At 46.7% G+C, this 17,250-nt stretch overlaps 1 protein-coding gene across 3 annotated transcripts in view; it reads right to left on the bottom strand.

Moving 5' to 3' along the window:
* The window catches only part of LOC111140660 (sorbitol dehydrogenase), a 31,726-nt gene extending 15,337 nt beyond the window's left edge, over window positions 1-16,389 (bottom strand). Inside the window, exons 1-4 of one of the 3 annotated variants that reach the window (XM_022492864.1) lie at window positions 16,200-16,220; window positions 13,399-13,484; window positions 4,209-4,242; window positions 2,500-2,664 (exon numbers count right to left, since the gene is read on the bottom strand). In XM_022492864.1, the coding sequence (XP_022348572.1) occupies window positions 2,500-2,650 (151 nt within the window). In that variant the 5' untranslated portion in view covers window positions 2,651-2,664; window positions 4,209-4,242; window positions 13,399-13,484; window positions 16,200-16,220. Of the gene's footprint in view, window positions 1-2,499; window positions 2,665-4,208; window positions 4,243-13,398; window positions 13,485-16,199 lie in introns of all 3 variants that reach the window. The other 2 variants (XM_022492863.1, XM_022492865.1) reach the window with 2 other exon arrangements.
* Window positions 16,390-17,250: the final 861 nt, after the last annotated feature.

The raw sequence follows: 17,250 nt of genomic DNA, 5'->3' as shown, positions 1-17,250 counted from the left end.
TATTGAACAGGAAATTCACACTGTTAAGATAGATAGCCAGATTGTATATAAGTTAGAAGTTCTTCCATGCCTTATTGATTCTTTAAGATTTATGTTAGAATTTTAGAAACAAACGTAAAGAACTACTCAGTGAGTGCTTTTCTTCTTTCTAGACTAGCTGATTAGAACTTTCAGTCCAAATCAGCAAGGGAAACACTTCAATATAAATTTTTGTGTTTTACAGATGCCTGGGTGGCTCAGTCTGGTTAAGCATCTGCCTTCCGCTGAGGTCAGGATCCCAGGGTCCTGGAATCGAGTCCCAAATGAGCGCCACATCAGGCTCCCTGCTCAGCAGGAGGCTGCTTCTTCCTCTGTTGCTCCCCCTGCTTGTGCTTTCTCTCATTCTGACAAATAAATAAATAAAATCTCTAAAAAAGGATCCACAAAAGTCCCTGCAACCACCAAAATGTGCTGTTCCACCTGTAGGCACCCCTCTCTGCTTTCTCTGCAGCCCTTGCTCCAAATTATGTTCTAACATTGACAATGAGTTCTTCAAGCTAGGATTCAAGATCCGTCATCATCAGGTGGGGTTTTGTATGTCTCGGTTTTGTCTTCTAATGATTACGTTACACAGTTGTATAGTGCTTTTTAAAGAGGGACTTTTATACAGATTATTAATTTTTAACATCCCCACTAACTCCCCAACACGGAACCTCTACTCTGAACAGCACAGAATTATTAGCAACCCAGATACGTTACACTTGCCTCCATAATTTTATTTTTCTGTTCCTCTTAACCAGAATATTCGCTTCTGACCTCTTCACGAACTCAAATACAAAACTGTTCTCAGTTCTCCAGTTGCTGGACAGCCCAGTGGTTCTGAGCACTTGCTTTAGTGTCAGAAAGACCAAGGCTGGGACCCCAGCTTGGGATTCGCTGGTGTGGGACCCCGGGCAATCACCATGGTTCGCTTTCTTCATTTGTTAAGGAAGAAAATAATGCCTACATCAGAGTTGTTTCAACAACGAAATATATAATTATACATGTAAATATTTAACATGGAGGCTAACAAATAGTTAAATCAATGAATATTAGCTGCCTTCTTCTTCCTGTAATTATTATTGTTCAACGTCCAGCTCAAAGACATTTCTCCTCCATGAACCTTCTTTAAACACCTCTGCCTACAACAAATGCCCTTTCCTTGAACTGTGAGAGCCCTATTATTTTTCACACCTAATAGCACATTATGGTTTTTTGTGGTTTTTTTTGAAGATTTTATTTATTTATTGGTTAGAGAGAGAAAGAGAGCACAAGCAGGCAGAGTGGCAGGCAGAGGCAGAGAGAGAAGCAGGCTCCCCGCTAAGCAAGGAGCCCGATGCGGGACTCGATGCTAGGACCCTGTGATCATGACCTGAGCTGAAGGTAGCGGCTTAACTGACTGAGCCACCCAGGTGTCCCGCACATTATGGTCTTATTCTCTAATTATTTCTATTTATGTATGCCCTGACGTCTGATCTCCCCAACTAGATCAAAGTATCCAGGATCGGCTCTTCTCAAATTTCTGTATCCCTCAAAGCACCTGACAGAAAGTGAGACCCATTGTAGATGCTGACCAAGCACTTCTTATAACTTTAAAGAATCCCACTCTGTTTTGACTGATATTAAGGGATCTTGTCCCACAGGTAAGAATCAATCAGTGGCTGTTGGAAACTATGAATCTTCCTCTTGGGGATAACGCCACAAAACCTCAGGGGCTGCCTCGACTTCTATTCAGGATGAAATGAAACCCAAGTCCAGCTTCTTCAGGGCCTGACAGTTCCTCTCCGCGTAGTTGTGCTGAGGCAGTCTCATAACTGACACAGAATGGCGTCTCCTGCCATCCTTCTCCTTGTCTCAAATCATCTGCTGTCATCACCAGGCTGTACAGTGGCCTCCTCAGCAAAGGAAGGATACAGTCAACAGCTGGCCTTGTCACACAGCTGGGATGTAATTCACTGTGTTGGGGAACATCACAGGCTACCACAGCTGCGAAGTCCTCCCTCCAAGAGAATGAACTAAACAAATCTAGAAAAATACTCATGGTTTTCCAGTCATCCAAGAAGATCAAAGACTATATCCAAGGTGGACTATATCCACCTGTTTCTCAGCAGGTGGAGGCAGTTTGTAGTTCCTATGGCTGGAATATTTCCCCCACCCCTATACCTAGCTTATCCCTTCGCTGCCTTCAGATGTTGGGTTAATTGTTCCTCCCTCAGAAGAGCCAGATCTGGTTAGAAGGCACTGATCAAACCGCTATTCTTCTCGGGCCCTCAACACAACAGTAACTAAGCAGCTGTATGTGTGTTCCAGACCTGTCTTCCTCTGTGAAAAGTCACATTCCATGTGTGTAGAAATGGAGACTGTTTTATTCACTGCTGTAACTCCCTGGCTTCATAGAGGGCCCGGCCCCAAGAAAGTACACACAAATATTCATTTATGCTGAGGAATAAATAAATCATTTAGTTGAAGGGTTTTGCTGACCTGGTTTTAGGTGCTTGACCAGTGATCCCACTTTTACGACTGTCCCTGAAGCTTCATGACCCAGCACCATAGGCTTTTCCACAATAAAATCACCAATTCGACCATGCTGCCAGTAGTGGACATCTGAGCCACAGATCCCAACAGAATGCATCTTCAGCAGCACTTCTGAAGAGGAAGGAGAAAACAAGTGAGGGAAGGAACGATGACGCCTCTGCCGTCTGAGGCACCACCATGCTTTCCCTCTGGACTCTACTTATTGGGGTGCCTGGGTGGCTCAGTCAGTTAAGCGTCTGCCTTAGGCTCAGGTCATGATCCCAGCATCCTGGGATCGAGCCCCACATCGCGGTCCCTGCTCCTTCCTCTCCCTCTGCCCCTCCCCCGTCCATGCTCTCTCTCATTAGCTCTCTCTCAATAAATAAAAATATTTCAAAAAAACCAAAACAAACAAACAAACAAACAAAAAACACCAAAGAAAAACAGTAGTTGTGCTGTGAGGGCATTTTCTAGATGTAATTAACATTTAAATAATGAGTAAACCTGAGTAAACCCTGAGTAAAGCAGAGTACTCTGCCCAATATGGGTGGGCCCCATCCCATCAGTTGAAGGCCCTAGGAGAAAAGACAGGTTTCCTTTGAATAGCAAAACTCTGGAGGCTCCAGGAAAGCTGCCTTCAGTCCGATGTTCGCACATCCTCAACTCACCCAGGACAGAGAGGACACCCAAGTGGTTGGGTATGGGGTGAGTTATCTATAGACACTTTTTGCCTTACTCTCAGCCTCAGTTCGGAGTCTTGCAGATTCTGAAGTGGGACTCCATGGTTGGGAGGGATCGGAAAACTGTCAGCAGGTTATCTAGCCCAGGGAACAGGGGCCATGACTTCCCCAGGTACACACAGCACTCCAGGAAATGTGCTTGTCATCTGGGCCTTACAGGCTCGCCCAGTGAGAGGCCAGAGGACTGGAACAAAGGTGGCAGGAAGCCTGCCCCAGAGTTGATCAGGTCCCTGGGGCAGCACTCCATGCAGCCCCTCCCATCCCCACTGGACTAAAGGTCCTAGTCTTCCTAAAGTGATGCTCTCTTTCTAATTAAGAGATTAAGTTCTATAGACTCACTCATTTTCAAAGCTTTGGTTAGGGTTAGGACAGGATTTGGCCACTTGAATAGCAGTTCAAAGTACACAGAGTAACCCAACTCTAGGTTAGGTCAAATGAGGAATAACTCTGCCTTTGGTCCAGAGAGATATTTTATGTCAAAAACTCTGGGACAAGTCAGCAATCTGATACGGTAACTCTTCTGAATCTATCACTGTTTACTTTATGTAGCAGTCAAGTTGTATCTATCTAGTCATGCTGTGGATGACAGACTAGGTTGACAGCCTAACAAAAAGATAGTTGTTGTTTTTTTTAAGATTTTATTTATTTATTTGAGAGAAAGAGAGAATGAGCGGGGGGAGAGGCAGAGGGAGAGGGAGAAGCAGGCTCCCTGCTAAGTAGAGAGCCTGTTGAGGGGCTTGATCCCAGGACCCTGAGATTACGACCTGAGCCCAAGGCAGGTGCTTAAATGACTGAGCCATCCAGGAACCCCCAAAAGATAGTTTTTAATTGGAGGCAAAGTCATAAATAATAGGAAAAAGGGGGTAAGGAACAATGCACTGGTGTCTTCAGGTTAATAAGAAAACAAAATGTAAGTCGAGTATCCCAAGGACCTACCATTTGGGCCTGGTTCAGGGATAGGATAGTTCTCCTAAAGGAAATAAAAAGAGAAAAATCATTTAGCATGCATAATAACTTTCCCTTATGAATATTTTCAACTGTTTAGTCAATGTAGAGTTTCATTCAAATATTTTTTCTAAGAATGAACACAGGTTCAGACCATAGGGCAGCTGCGCAGATGCCTGAGGGGGCCCCCTAAATCATGCTTTCTCTAATTCCTGACCTCACCCCACCCCATGGTGCAATTTGCCCTAGACTAATAAAAAAGTGTACTAAACGTTCCCCTAGGGAGAAAGGATGTTTGGACTGCCATCCATATCAGATCCTTCCCTTCTCGAAAACCACATTCTTAAGATAGAGATTTGTTTGGTCTGGGACACTCTTTTAGGGAGAAGGGTGAAGGCATTTGGTAGTAGCACGTGAGGGCTCTGACCTCTAGACAGGCTGAAAAAAATGCACGCTGCTGCTTTTCCCTTTACATGCGCACACACCGACCAGCACTCAGCCCTCTCTTCTGAAACCTCCTATGTGGAGTTTTAGAGGCCCTTTGGGAACACATAGGACCTGCACCTCGGCCACCCCCCAGGTTCAAAAAGCAATCTGAGCTATTCGGCATTCATAGCTATTATGATTATTCACCAACTCTGCTTCCCACTGCAATGAGCTGGGAAATTCATGGTGACCAGAAGGAAGGACACTGTGTGGCCAGATCCAAGGGTTCATTTTATGAATTCCTTGAAGGTGGCCAAGAAGACAAGGAAGCTGAGATGTTCAGTGAACCAGCTATGCACCAGGCAATGTTCTGGCTTTACACACATCATGGCACAAGGCCCACAGTGTGCGGGAGAGAAACCCAAGGCTTGGAAGTGAAATAACTTGGTCAAAGTCATAGCGCCACAGAGTGGCTAAACCAGGACTAAACCTGACTCCTCAGCATGCCTCACTACATTCCACTGCACACCAAGGTGGAATATGGCTTTTCTCCTTCATTATCTCTGCCTCCAACCAAGCCAGCCCTGAATACCCGGAAAAAAAATCAAGCTCAAAGCAACAGCTGGGCACACCAAGTAGGCCCTGGGTCGCTAGTGATTACTACTGTAAACATTTGCTGGAGGGGACAGAGCAGACCAACCTTCGCCCTACCGGCCCCCCAAAGCTGCAGTGACTTCCCTAGACACTAGAGGGTGCTGTGCAGATAGCCTGGCTTTTCCCTAGTGGCTGATTTCATATCATCTCCTTGCAAACCAGCGTTTCCTTTTCGTTCTTTCTTGCTGACTCGAATCACCCTTACAACTCGGCTGGGCTCCTGACTCCCCTCTCTGCAGGAGACATGCCACGGAAGCGCAGGACCGTGTTAAGATCAGCCCTTAAGTTTGTAAATGTTATCCTAAGCAAGGCTGTGGAGATCAAGGTTGAGAACGTTATCACCGCATGATTACTAAACAAAACAAAACAAAACAAAAACAACTTGCTTTTCATTTGTGGTTCCTTGGAATGACGCTCGCCACAGTCCTCTGTTTGCTTAATCTCCTCTTCTGTCTCAGATTTCAGTGATGATATTCTTTCATTCACCCTATTCCTCATCTACCAGTTTCTTAGCTCCCCTGAGATCCCCAGCTTTCACTGTTACCCCCACAGCCCTTTCATCCCCAAAGTTTTGTTTCAGGCATATTCATGGTTTTCTGAACAGGATTTCTTACTTTTTTTTTTTTTTTTTTTTATTTCTTACCTTTCTTAAATGACAGTTAACAAAGGGATAAAGGGGAGTAGAGGTAACTGTTCTTTCCTGTAGTTATGTCAGTCTTCCAGCCTTTTTCACTTCAGTCAGAAATACATCACATACATATCCTCCCTTCCAATCCCTCCAGGTCTCCCCCAAGCTCCCCCAATCAGTCATGGAAATACTTCAGGAAGAACTCTCTGTGAGAGCTTAGAATCATTCCAGGTGCCTCTTGCTTCCTGTTATCTTGGGTTTCCTAAATATATTTTGTTAAATTAGCCTGAAAGTTTATTTCCTAAATAGATCCTCATGGGCCCCCATCCTCTACTTCCACCCGCAGGGCTAAGTTCACACCCTCCGTGCCTCTTGCCTGGGTTGCAGTAATGGCCTTGACATGAGGAGAGATCAAGGGAAAATGCCTTTTCCCTCCTGCAGCTGACCCGAGTGGAGCAGGGGGTAAAGAACTCAAACTCTGGAACTGAGCAGGGGGTAAAGAACTCAAACTCTGGAACTGAGCGATGTGCAAACCCCAGCTCCCCTCGCCAGTTGCATGACCTCAGGGCACTTACGCAAGCTCTTTGTGCCTTTGATTTCCCTCTCTGCATAAAGAGAATAATCATCAGACATAGTGCCCGACTCACAATAAGTAAGTTAGCTCTTATTACAAAAGAAGTAGAACTGAAGTCCTATTTCCTATCATTAACTCACAGTATGATTGAACCAGCTCTGGATGGCCTTCCTTGTCCTTTTCCTCTTGCAAAGTGCACTTTTTCAAAAACTGTTTTGGGGACAAGTTATTTCCCTTGTTGTCACGTCAATATTAAGAAAACTACACTGCTCCTTAAAAGGATGGCATTTGGGAGAAAGGGAAATAGGATTCGGGCAGTGTTTTAGCCTCATTCTACCAGGTGTTTTAAAGTGTGTCAAGCCAAGCTCCCTGCCTTAGAGTGAGAACTTGGAGGCCGGCCTCACCTGGGGGCCTCCAAGCTCGCATTCGCCACCTCCTCCCACCTGCTAGACCTCCTGACAACCTGCCCACCAGCTGCCCCCCACACTTATGAGCAGAGCAGGCGACCTTACTTTGCTTAAACCTTCCACCTCAATTTTCCTCCTCCCTTGAGCGTGTTTGGAGCATGGGAGGAAAATCCAAAGGTTTCCTAATTGGCCATTTGGTCATAAATGGCTTTGTTCTAGCCGCATTAGCCCTGACAAGCTTGGGGTCAAAGTAGGAGGGTCGAACCCTCTCCCAAAGTCCACTGAGCCACACTCCAGCCCATGCTCTCAGGGCTCCAACCAGCCTCCTTCCGCTAACAATATTTCTAAAATACAAATCCCTTTAAAGTGCCCAGTGGCCCTGGTGGACCCCCCAGGCTCTGGAAGCCTCCTGCAATTCCCAGTACACCCTGGGGCTCACTCCCTCACCTCCTGGGACCACTTCCCCACCTTCAAGTTTCCACATGAGGCAGGAAGTGAAGGGAAGGGAGATATCTGGGGTGACTTCCTAATGCTTGTGGGAACTCAGGGAGATGGAGGTTTGGATGGGTTGGAATTGCAGTGCCTGGGGACATCCTGGTGGCGGGGGGGGCTGTCCAATAGGTGGCTGTACTCCTGGGACTGGCAATCCATCTGGCATGGGTCAGGGACAGAGACTCTGGACCGTGAGACACAAGGGCAGACTGAAACTATCACCTCCTGTGAGAAGACATCCCTGTCCTCATGGGGCTGGGAAGGTGGTCCCTTTCTCTCCTTTGAGCTTCCCAAGCACCTAGGACTGGATCCATACAGGATGGTTAAAAGACTATTTCATTCTCAGCTGTGATACATAAGTCAATTTTTAAAAATTAATTTCCCCCTAATTCAAAATGCACAAACGTAACTGTGTATGATTACACCTGTTGATGGTTCTTTAAGCAAATATATGAAGTCTCTCATCTTTGTTGGATGTTCTAATGTGTTAGTAACATTGATTAAATGTTGCGTTCAGGTCTGGGAAATGGGACATTTACATTAAAAAAATTATTTATCTAGCTGACTATCACTTCGTAAAATCTGAATATATACCCTCCTTCGTGTAAATCCGATTTTGAGGGAACTGCCAGTTTAACAGCCACACTAGAAGACTTACCGAGTGGATGCCAATACTGTGGAAAGTACGTATTTCTCCCCCTTCTTAATTTCTCTGTGATACATTTTAAAGATTTTATTTATTTATTTGACAGAGGGAAAGGGGTGGGCACAAGCAGGGGGAGCTGCAGGCAGAGGGAGGGAGAAGCAGACTCCCTGCAGAGCAGGCAGCCTAAGTGGGGCTCAATCCCTTGACCCCAGGATCATGACCTGGGCTGAAGGCTGACACTTAACCAATTGAGCCACCCAAGCGTCCCTCTGCCATGCAATTTTAAAAGAGAAATTTCCAAAAAATAAAAAATAAAAGAGAAATTTCCCCCATACCCATAGTTCTAGCTTTTCCCTTCAGAATAGGGCTACTTTCACTACACCTCTTAGTAGTACTAGGATTACATAAAATGTTAAGATTCTATTTGTGGTACTGCTGACTGCTGCCGCTACTTTTGTGGGGTGGGGGGGTGAGCTTTCTAGGCCTATTGCAGACAAACTGTCCTTCCACAGCAGTTGGCAGAGATGGCAGGATTTGCAGGATTTAATCTCCTGTTGTTTATCTGGTTTGGGTCTTGTTTTATTACTGAAACATAAGATAAAGGGAAGAGGTATTTCTTCCAGTTCTTTTCTTTTCTTTTTTTTTTTTCAGGAGTTTTATATTCTATTTTCAGTGCCTCTGACTGATAAATCTAGTTCAGGTGTTAAAGGGTTAAGTAGGCTGCATTTCCTCCTCACTCTTGCCTGTAATCTCCCAGTTTAATCCAGCTGCTACTTAAAATTTATCACAGCCCTTTGATTTGATCCTACAGATGCAGCTAAGTCCGTCCCTCAGCTGGTGGGAAAAATAACCAAGGGAAGAAAGAGACTGTGATGCTCAGGACCACTTACTTGAGCTGCCAGTGTCGATGACCGCCCCCCCCCCATTAAATAATCCCCTCCTCTTTACCCCAAAAATCGTAACAGTAAAGTACATATGTGAGGAGGAGATATTTTCAATGCGTTATATTACAGACATGGAATTATTTTACTTTATAACAATTATTATAGGGAGGCCTGGGAGGCTCAGTTGGTTAAGCGTCTTGCCTTCGGCACCAATCATGATCCCAGAGTCCGGGGATCGAGCCCTGCCTCGGGCTCCCTGCTCAGTGAGGAGTCTGCTTCTCTCTCTGCCTACTGCTCCCACTGCCTGTGTTCTCTCTCTCTCTGACAAATAAATGAATAAAACCTTAAAACAAAACAATTATTACATATTCAAAGCAATTCTTTTGACCTAGGGTATAATACATTTCCTCAAAGGGCCAAAACTCAAGAAATATCTTCGTGGGGCCTGATTAATATTTAAGCTTGACGCAAACATGTTTTCTCTGCGCTTTATAATTAAACATCAACCCATCGTTCTAAAAGAACGATTTTCCCTTTAATTTGGTCTTTCCTCAAGTGGAGCAGAATTTGCCATCCCAAAATAGATCTCTTTGACAAAAGACTTATTTTAGGCTGATTATTTTTAACAGACAGCAGACTTAGGAAAAGCTCTGAAAACTGAAAAGTTACCTTCTCCTTTTGTAAGGGTGTCTCCCTCTCCCCATCAGGAAAAAGATGACTAAACCTCTCTTACCAAAGAAGAAGGCAAAGATTTAAATTTGCCTAACAACCATACCCTTGTGTACTGTGCTTTTCCTGAAAACTTCCCATAACTGGCTTCCCCTACTTAAAGAAGATCTTTTGTCTTTAGCTGGAAATAGTACTTAAGGTGTACCTTGGGCCATTTAATGAAATGACTCAGTTTTCATCATGCCTCCCATACGCACAGAAACTACACATTATTGAACTTGTTTTTCTCTTGTTAATCTTCCATTACAAGGGGTCTCAGCCAAGAACCTAGAAGCACATCACAAAACAAAACAAAAACCTGACTATCCCCCATCCCAAACCCAGTGTTCAGTCCCCTGCAAATGGGGCCTGGGTTGTTCCTTTCTTCTCCCTGGCCAGATGCTGGTGCTTGAAATGTGGCAGAGCTGTCAGGAGTAAGGCAGATAGGGTGCCTGGGTGACTCAGTCAGTTAAGTGTCTGCCCCTCATTGGGCTCCCTGCTCAGTGGGGAGTCTGCTTCTTCCTCTATCCCTCCCCACTGCTCATGATCTCTCTCTCTCTCTCTCTCTCTCTCTCTCACTAAAAAAAAAAAAATTTAAAAAAAAAAAAAAAAGGAGTAAGACAGATAAAGTGTGCTCAATGTGGTTGATGGCCTACTACTGATCTGTGATGCAACATGTCCAGAAACGGAGCATTTGGAAGTATTTACCGCATTTTGACATTGCTGCAACATCAGAATACGGCAATATAAACATACTGGTCCATGGCTAAAAATATAAATAGAACTGGTGTTTCATCTGGGATTGTTAGTGAAGCACTACATCAAAGGATCCAGCAGCTGCCCCATAACACAGCACACACTCAACATGTTCATTCTCTCTGTTTCCCTTACCTGTCAAGTGAAACCCAGAGCATTAAAAAAAACCAAAGCCACCCCCAGCCCCTACCAGCAAAAACAGCTTCTGGGGATAAAATCTCATTTGACTATTTTATATCCCAACTTCATGAACTAGTAACTCAGAGAGAATTCATTTCCCAATCAAAAGGAATTTCTGTATTTCTCAAAACTGACCAAGAGGCACAAAGTAATTAAACTGGTAAATACAGATGAATACAAGATTATTGCCTGGGCCCACATTTATTATAATTTAGCTCAAAACTATCCATACATGGGAACCTGTGTGGCCCAGTCGGTTGAGCATTTGACTCTGTATTTCGGCTCAGGTCATGATCTCAGGGTGGTGGTGATGAGGGGACAGAAGGGAAATTGAGGACGAAGCACAAGATGACACCCCATAACCACTCCCCCAACACACACACACACACACACACACACACCCCTTCTGGGTGGATTATGTGTGACATTTTTCCAGGAAACTTCCAACTATCTTTTTTTTTTTTTTTTAAAGATTTTATTTATTTATTTGACAGAGAGATCACAAGTAGGCAGGCAGAGAGAGGGGGTGGGGTGGGGAAGCAGGCTCCCTGCTGAGCAGAGAGCCCAATGCGAGACTCAGTCCCAGGACCCTGAGATCTTGACCTGAGCTAAAGGCAGAGGCTTAACCCATAGTGCCACCCAGGCACCCTACTTCCAACTATCTTAAAGTTAATTCTTTGCCAAGGGAAAAACAACCATAGCTTAACAATAGCCACGTAACCAACCAACCCTCTAGTATCCTGAGGGCCTTCTTTAGCATATGAAAGTCATTTTAGACACCTCCCTTTTTCCTTACCCCAACCCCCAAGTATATAATCAGCCACTCCTCACAACTCTAGTACAGCCCCTCTTTTTGCCCCGGGGTCTTGTCCTAGTTGCTTTAGTAAAATCCTTTTTGCACCAAAGACTTCTCAAGAATTCTTTCTTGGCCCCTGGTTCCGGACCTCACCCATCAGTGGGATTGAGCTCTGCACAGGGCTCCATGCTCAGCAGTCTGCTCCTCTCCCTCTCTCTGCCCCTCCCCTGCTCATGCATGCACTCTCTCAAATAAAACTTAAAAAAAAAAAATCACCCATGTATTTGAAGGTCTTGGTCTTTATCTCTTCCTATGCTGAGATGATTTTTTAAAATTTTTTAGTAATCTGTACATCCAATGTGGGGTTTGAACTCATGACCCTGAGATCAAGAGTCCTGTACTCTTCTGACTGAGCCAGCCAGGAACCCCTATGCTGAGAAGGTTTAAATGTCTGATTCTCCTAGGCCCTAGTCTCCCATATGCTGGGCCTTCTACAGGCACTATCTCATGGTAAGGTCTGACCGAGGGCAGGCTGCCCCCAAATGGGCCATTTTGGCATGTGGATTATTTTGAGTTGAAGGCAATCAAGGTCCTACACGCTCAGGAGAAACGTTTGTCCCTCCCTTAACTACAAAGAAGAATCTAAATTGGAGGGTCTTGACCACTAATAAATTTTATCTGAGTAATCCATCTATATGGGAAGGGAAATATTTATTTACTAAACATTTATTCTTTTTGATCTTCCTGTGAATTGCATTCATTCCCTTTGAAGTTTCAAGCCCCTAACTTCTTTCCCCTTAGTTCAGAATGACACAAAGACCTCATTTTGTCTGTCTTTCGCATTTCCTTGTACGTGTGGATTCTCTGTATATACAAACAAATTAAACTTGACTTTCTCCTGTTAGTCTGTCTTATGTCAATTTGATCTGGGGTCCAACTAGAACCTTTTAGGGGTCAGGAATTCTTGTTCTCTGACACCATTCAGTCCTCAACCCAGAGATGAGAACTCCTGTCATGCCCATTATACAGATGGGAAATTGAAGCAGAAAGTAGTCTGGCGAGTCACACAACTATTAAACAGCAGAGCTGGCACTAAACCCCACTCTGGGCCTCAACCTGGCTCATGACTTCATAACTGTTTCCCTTTAAAGAGGACCTCAGTGAGCTGTACTTCGAGTTGACACTTTTTGCTGACAGGCTTTTGCCTCTTTGACACATCAGGCTGGCTGCCTCTCCCCCTTGCTCTATTTAAAATAGGGAGGGGAAAGTAAAAGTCCTTCCCCCCCCTCATATTTGTGTTTTCCTCATTATAAAAGATAAACCACCAACCAGTGTGTGTGTGTACACACATACACTCTCTGATTTACCACCCAGTTTAGAAATGCCCAGAGCCAAGGCACCATGCATACCTGAATCCCCAGGCCAGGGAGTTCTGGAGCTGCCAGGGTCCTTCCCTTGCTGTGGCCAAGGGGATCACTAGCTACATAGCAGGCAAGGAATTTAATTTTTCCTTCCCTGCAGCCCCAGTATCAAGAAAGAAAAGGGAATCCTTCCTGCCTTCTCCATAGGTAGGAAGAAGCTAGACGTTAAGTTTCCTTCCTGGCAGGTGGAAGATGGCAGGAAGTTTGAAGAGGCCCAGGTCAAATGTCCCCCAGAGACCGCTGCCATGGATGCTGACTGGTCCCTGGGCTTGCCTGAAGTGGGATGGCAGCACGAGGAAGGGTTGAGCCCTTGCTTCCTGCTTCAGAACACTTCTAAATCCTGCTTCAGATTTTAGAAATGGCTTGTCCCCAGACAACTCCCTTCACACGAGCTCCCGAGGCACAACCATTTCTATCAGTGGACCCTGACCCTGGCTGGCCAAAGTGGCCACAGCCTGCTATGCCCAGGAAATCTTGGATTTCATTTTGGTTCTCCCACAGAAAGGAGAACTGGTGTTCGCTCCCAAAACTGCCCTAGGGCTGTTCCTCCTTTTTGCTTCCTTGTTTACTAATAGTACCACCAACCCCCAACAATCCCAAACCACTTACCTATTTGCCTTACAGGAGGGGGTGGAAGGGTAGAGATGCTCGATGGAAGTCAGGGGACTCTCTGTGGAGGTGCTGGGGGTCCTTCTCTAGAGGGAGCGGTGAGGGGCCAAGAGGGTCTGTGTTGAGGCACAGGCATCTCTGAGGCAGCACAAGCATCCCTGGTTACTCTTCTCAGCAGACAACTTTCTGCCCCTTCTCCTGAGTGTGGGGCTCTCTCCAGGGTAATGTCCACCACTTGCTGCCTTCTTACTCTGCATGTCCCACTCAGCCTAGCAAGCTCATTCATCTACAACTCCCACTAGTGTGCTACTTTGGTCAGAGGAAGACAGTGTTGTAAACCAAATGAAGTCTGTCCCTCAGTCATTGTGACAACCACCCCCCCCCCCTTACATATTCCCAAATGCCTCATGGGGAGGGGGTGCAGGACTGCTCAGTAAAGAAGCAGATGACTCTTGAATTTACATCTCTGGCCCCAAAATCATCCATAGATCCCAGATCCCTAGAACCAAGGTAATTTTTCAAAGATACCTTGCTGTCCCGTCCCAGAGACATCTTAAACTCAAACCTGATCTCATCATTCTAATCTACTCTTTTGTCTAGTAAATGATCCTACCACTTCCTACTCTCAAACAGACCTGAGGCCCTCAGGAACCCACCCTGAACCCTTTCAGTGTACCAATCCCACAACCACAGGCAACATTCTCTAGCCAGTTGTTTTTTCCAGAGCCTTCAGGATATACCCACCCCAATTCCTCCCTAATACAAAAAGTAGATTCTAAGGCAAAGCTGATAAAATCAATCTTTAAAAAAAGTTTATTATTGTTCATAAAATAAATTTTAAAGTCAGCTTCCTACCCCCTCCAATCTTCAAGGCTTTGCTCTAGAGAGCCATGACAAAGAGAGGTCATGTGGCAGAGCAGTGGGGGAGCATGAGTTTAAGAGTTAAGGCAAAGCAGATCCTGGGATTGCAATTTTAGTTCTGCTACATATTAGGTCCATGACTTAAAGCAGGGCCTGAGCAGCAGGAGAAGCAGATCCTGTCCACCTCTCCAGGTTCAAATTCCATTCAGTACATCCCACTATTTGCAGGGCCAGGAAACAGGATTTATAATCTTGTTACTTCATGTATCTTTGCACTTGTTCCTATATTTGCCTGAATGACTCCCACTCATCCTTCAAGATACAGGTCAAGGAGCATCCATCTCCTCTAGGACCTCTTTCCTAGGCCAAGGGTCCCTCCCTGTGAGAGCTTTACTCTGTGTAGTCTCCATCAAAGCCCTCACACTCTCATTGTTAAGTTCATCTCATCTATCTCCCTAGAGCAGTTTAAGGGTAGGGGCTGCTAGCCCTCAGCCCAGTGCCTGGCATATGGCAGACACCCACTCATCTAATACATGTTTGTGGAAATGAAGGACTGAGTTGGAGATCACTCTGCAAGCTGCGCTTGGCTGTACTACTTAGCCTTCCTTACAATACCACCTGGTGTCAGGAGCAATAAACACTAATAGCGTCACTTTAATTCAGGACCTTGGGGTGAGGTTCCACAGTGAGTGGAGAGAGCACTGGACCCGAGCTCTCATCTGGGCTCTGTTAACTAATCAAGCCTGTCACCCTTGGGCAGCACCTTCTTAACTGAGGAAGATGGGAGAGTGGCTCAAGGCAGGAGTTTGTAATCTGGGGTCCACAAACCTCTAGAGAGTTAATGGAGGGACTTAAAGGAAGTCCACAAAAATCTCTGAAACTGCTGCCAAACTCAGTCTATTTGGATTCTGTGGGGAGAGAGACCACAGATTCTCAAACAGTCAAGAACTGCTAATCTGGATAATCTCCTGAGTCTCTCCTATCTAGACCCTTGTGTATATTCTCTTTGAGGAGGAAGGAAGCACCAGGGAGCAGTAGAGAGGGCTGGCACCCATCCCACGCACCCACTGCCATCTCAGGCCCATCTGAGATGGACTTTGTCAAGGGACCCCTGACGCGACCACAGGGCTGATCCTGCAGCACCCTGACTTTGGTCCTGCGAGCCAGAGAGCAGATGAAAAGGTATGGTGCCCCGGAGGCATATACACAATGCTCTTAAAGAAACAACAGAGCCAGATCAGAGGAAAATGGCCGAAAGTGAACCAAGTGTGGACTAAGGGCAGTAAGGAGGAGAGAAGCTTTAGAGACATGGACACCATCCAGATCCAGAAGTCTGGCATAGGAACAGGGAACAACAGGAGTCCTGGAGATGCAGGCCAGTGCTGGAAGGAAAAGAGGCAGCAACTGGCACTTTCTGAGTACCTAGTTAAGTGCTGGGTACTCTTGTGATCATAAAAATCCTGCAAAGGAGTTATGAGCCCCATGCAAGACAGATTAAACACGAGTCCCACAGCTTTTAAATGTCCCTGTGGCCCCCCTTTCTGCCCTGCACCGTCTTCCCGGAGAAGTTCAGGGCATGTCCTATATCAGGGAGCCTCCTGGGATCTCCTTTGATGTGCAATAACAAGGGGCCAGACTACGACTCTGCAGCTGGAGGAGGAGGCAGAAGGCTTCAATCGGTTTGCAAACTTCCTGGGCTCTGGCCACGTGCCGGCCACGGGGCTGGGTTCCGGGGAGGCACGCGACAAGAACCTTCCTCTTAGCACCTTACACCCAACAGCCCCCTCCCCCCAACATGGTAACCAGCTCTGATCCGGGTGGCCGGGACACGGAGGTGAGGGCCATCGCCAGGCTGGAACTGGCGAGCTGGGACCGCGGCTGAGTCCGGAGGCCAGCAGGGCAGGGTCGGGCTAGGTTTCCCTTCCCCCTTCCCGTTTTACCAGGCGCAGGTCTCCGGGTCCGTGCACCACCAGAGAGAGGTTCTCGGGCGTGGCCGCCGCCATGTCGTTTTCTCCCTGCCAGGCCGGGACGTGTGACGGTTCTGATGGCAGCCCCGCGAGGGTTGAGTGTTAGAGCCAGAAGGCCCCGCTTGTCAGAAAAGGCTCACGCCCGGCCCAGGGCGGGGCTTCCTCGCCCCTGACAACCAGGGCAGGGCTAGTGTGGGAGGGGGGCGGGGCCTCCCTGCGACGCTCAGCCGTTTGCCCTTAGGGGGTTCGGGAGGGGGCTGGGGGAAGGTTGGGAGAGGACTGCGGAGGGTCCTGGGGAGCAGGGGGGAACCCCGGACGCCGCAGCCACCTGCGGGCTATGGTGTTTCTGTCCGCCTCCAATCCAAGGGAACATGGCTGCACTGCAGGTAGCCTGCAGAGGCAGCAGCCACCAGACCAATGTCCTCGGACTTGAGCTGCAGAAGGAGGGGGGGTTTCTGCAAAGGGGAGCAGAGTCTCGGGACCAGCACTGATATTCTGATAGGGTAAGTCTAGGTCTTACCTACGGTGAGGCCTGGGGGGGGGTGGTCTGTATTTGTAGTAGCATTGGAATGCTGAGGCTGCAGGTAGGGCTCGGTCTATACACGGAGAAACAACACGCAAGTTCTCCCAGTGTCCTCAGCATCCCGCCAAGCGCCTGGTACTAGTAAGAGTCAGTGAATTGGAGTACCATCCCATGGGATTGATGCATCAGAGTAAAAAAGCTATGAAATGGAATCTGCAAACCCTTTCTCTCAGAGCAGCTGGCTCTGCTTCTTATAATGAAAGTGGGATTTCTGCCTACATTCTTCATTCAAGCCTCTCTTTCCTCAGGAGTGAAGTTGTACTCCAAGGGGAGAGCTTCCCTCAGGACAGGCCCAAGTCCATAAACACTTTTCCCTCCTTTGAGAACAATGTTAAGGATTTCATTCCCTACGGCCTCTCCATAGGCCCAGACATACCGCTGGATCATTTTATCTCCTCCAGGAGACTTGCCCCAGTGCCCAGCCCTTGAAGATATCTCCCT

The sequence above is a fragment of the Enhydra lutris genome, unplaced genomic scaffold (genome assembly GCF_002288905.1).
Source record: "Enhydra lutris kenyoni isolate GAN:26980312 unplaced genomic scaffold, ASM228890v2 scaffoldscaffold4, whole genome shotgun sequence".
In the NCBI taxonomy this organism is placed as follows: Eukaryota; Metazoa; Chordata; class Mammalia; order Carnivora; family Mustelidae; genus Enhydra; species Enhydra lutris.
The sequence above is the reverse complement of the archived record's forward strand: the minus strand, read 5'-3'. Positions and strand labels throughout refer to the sequence as shown.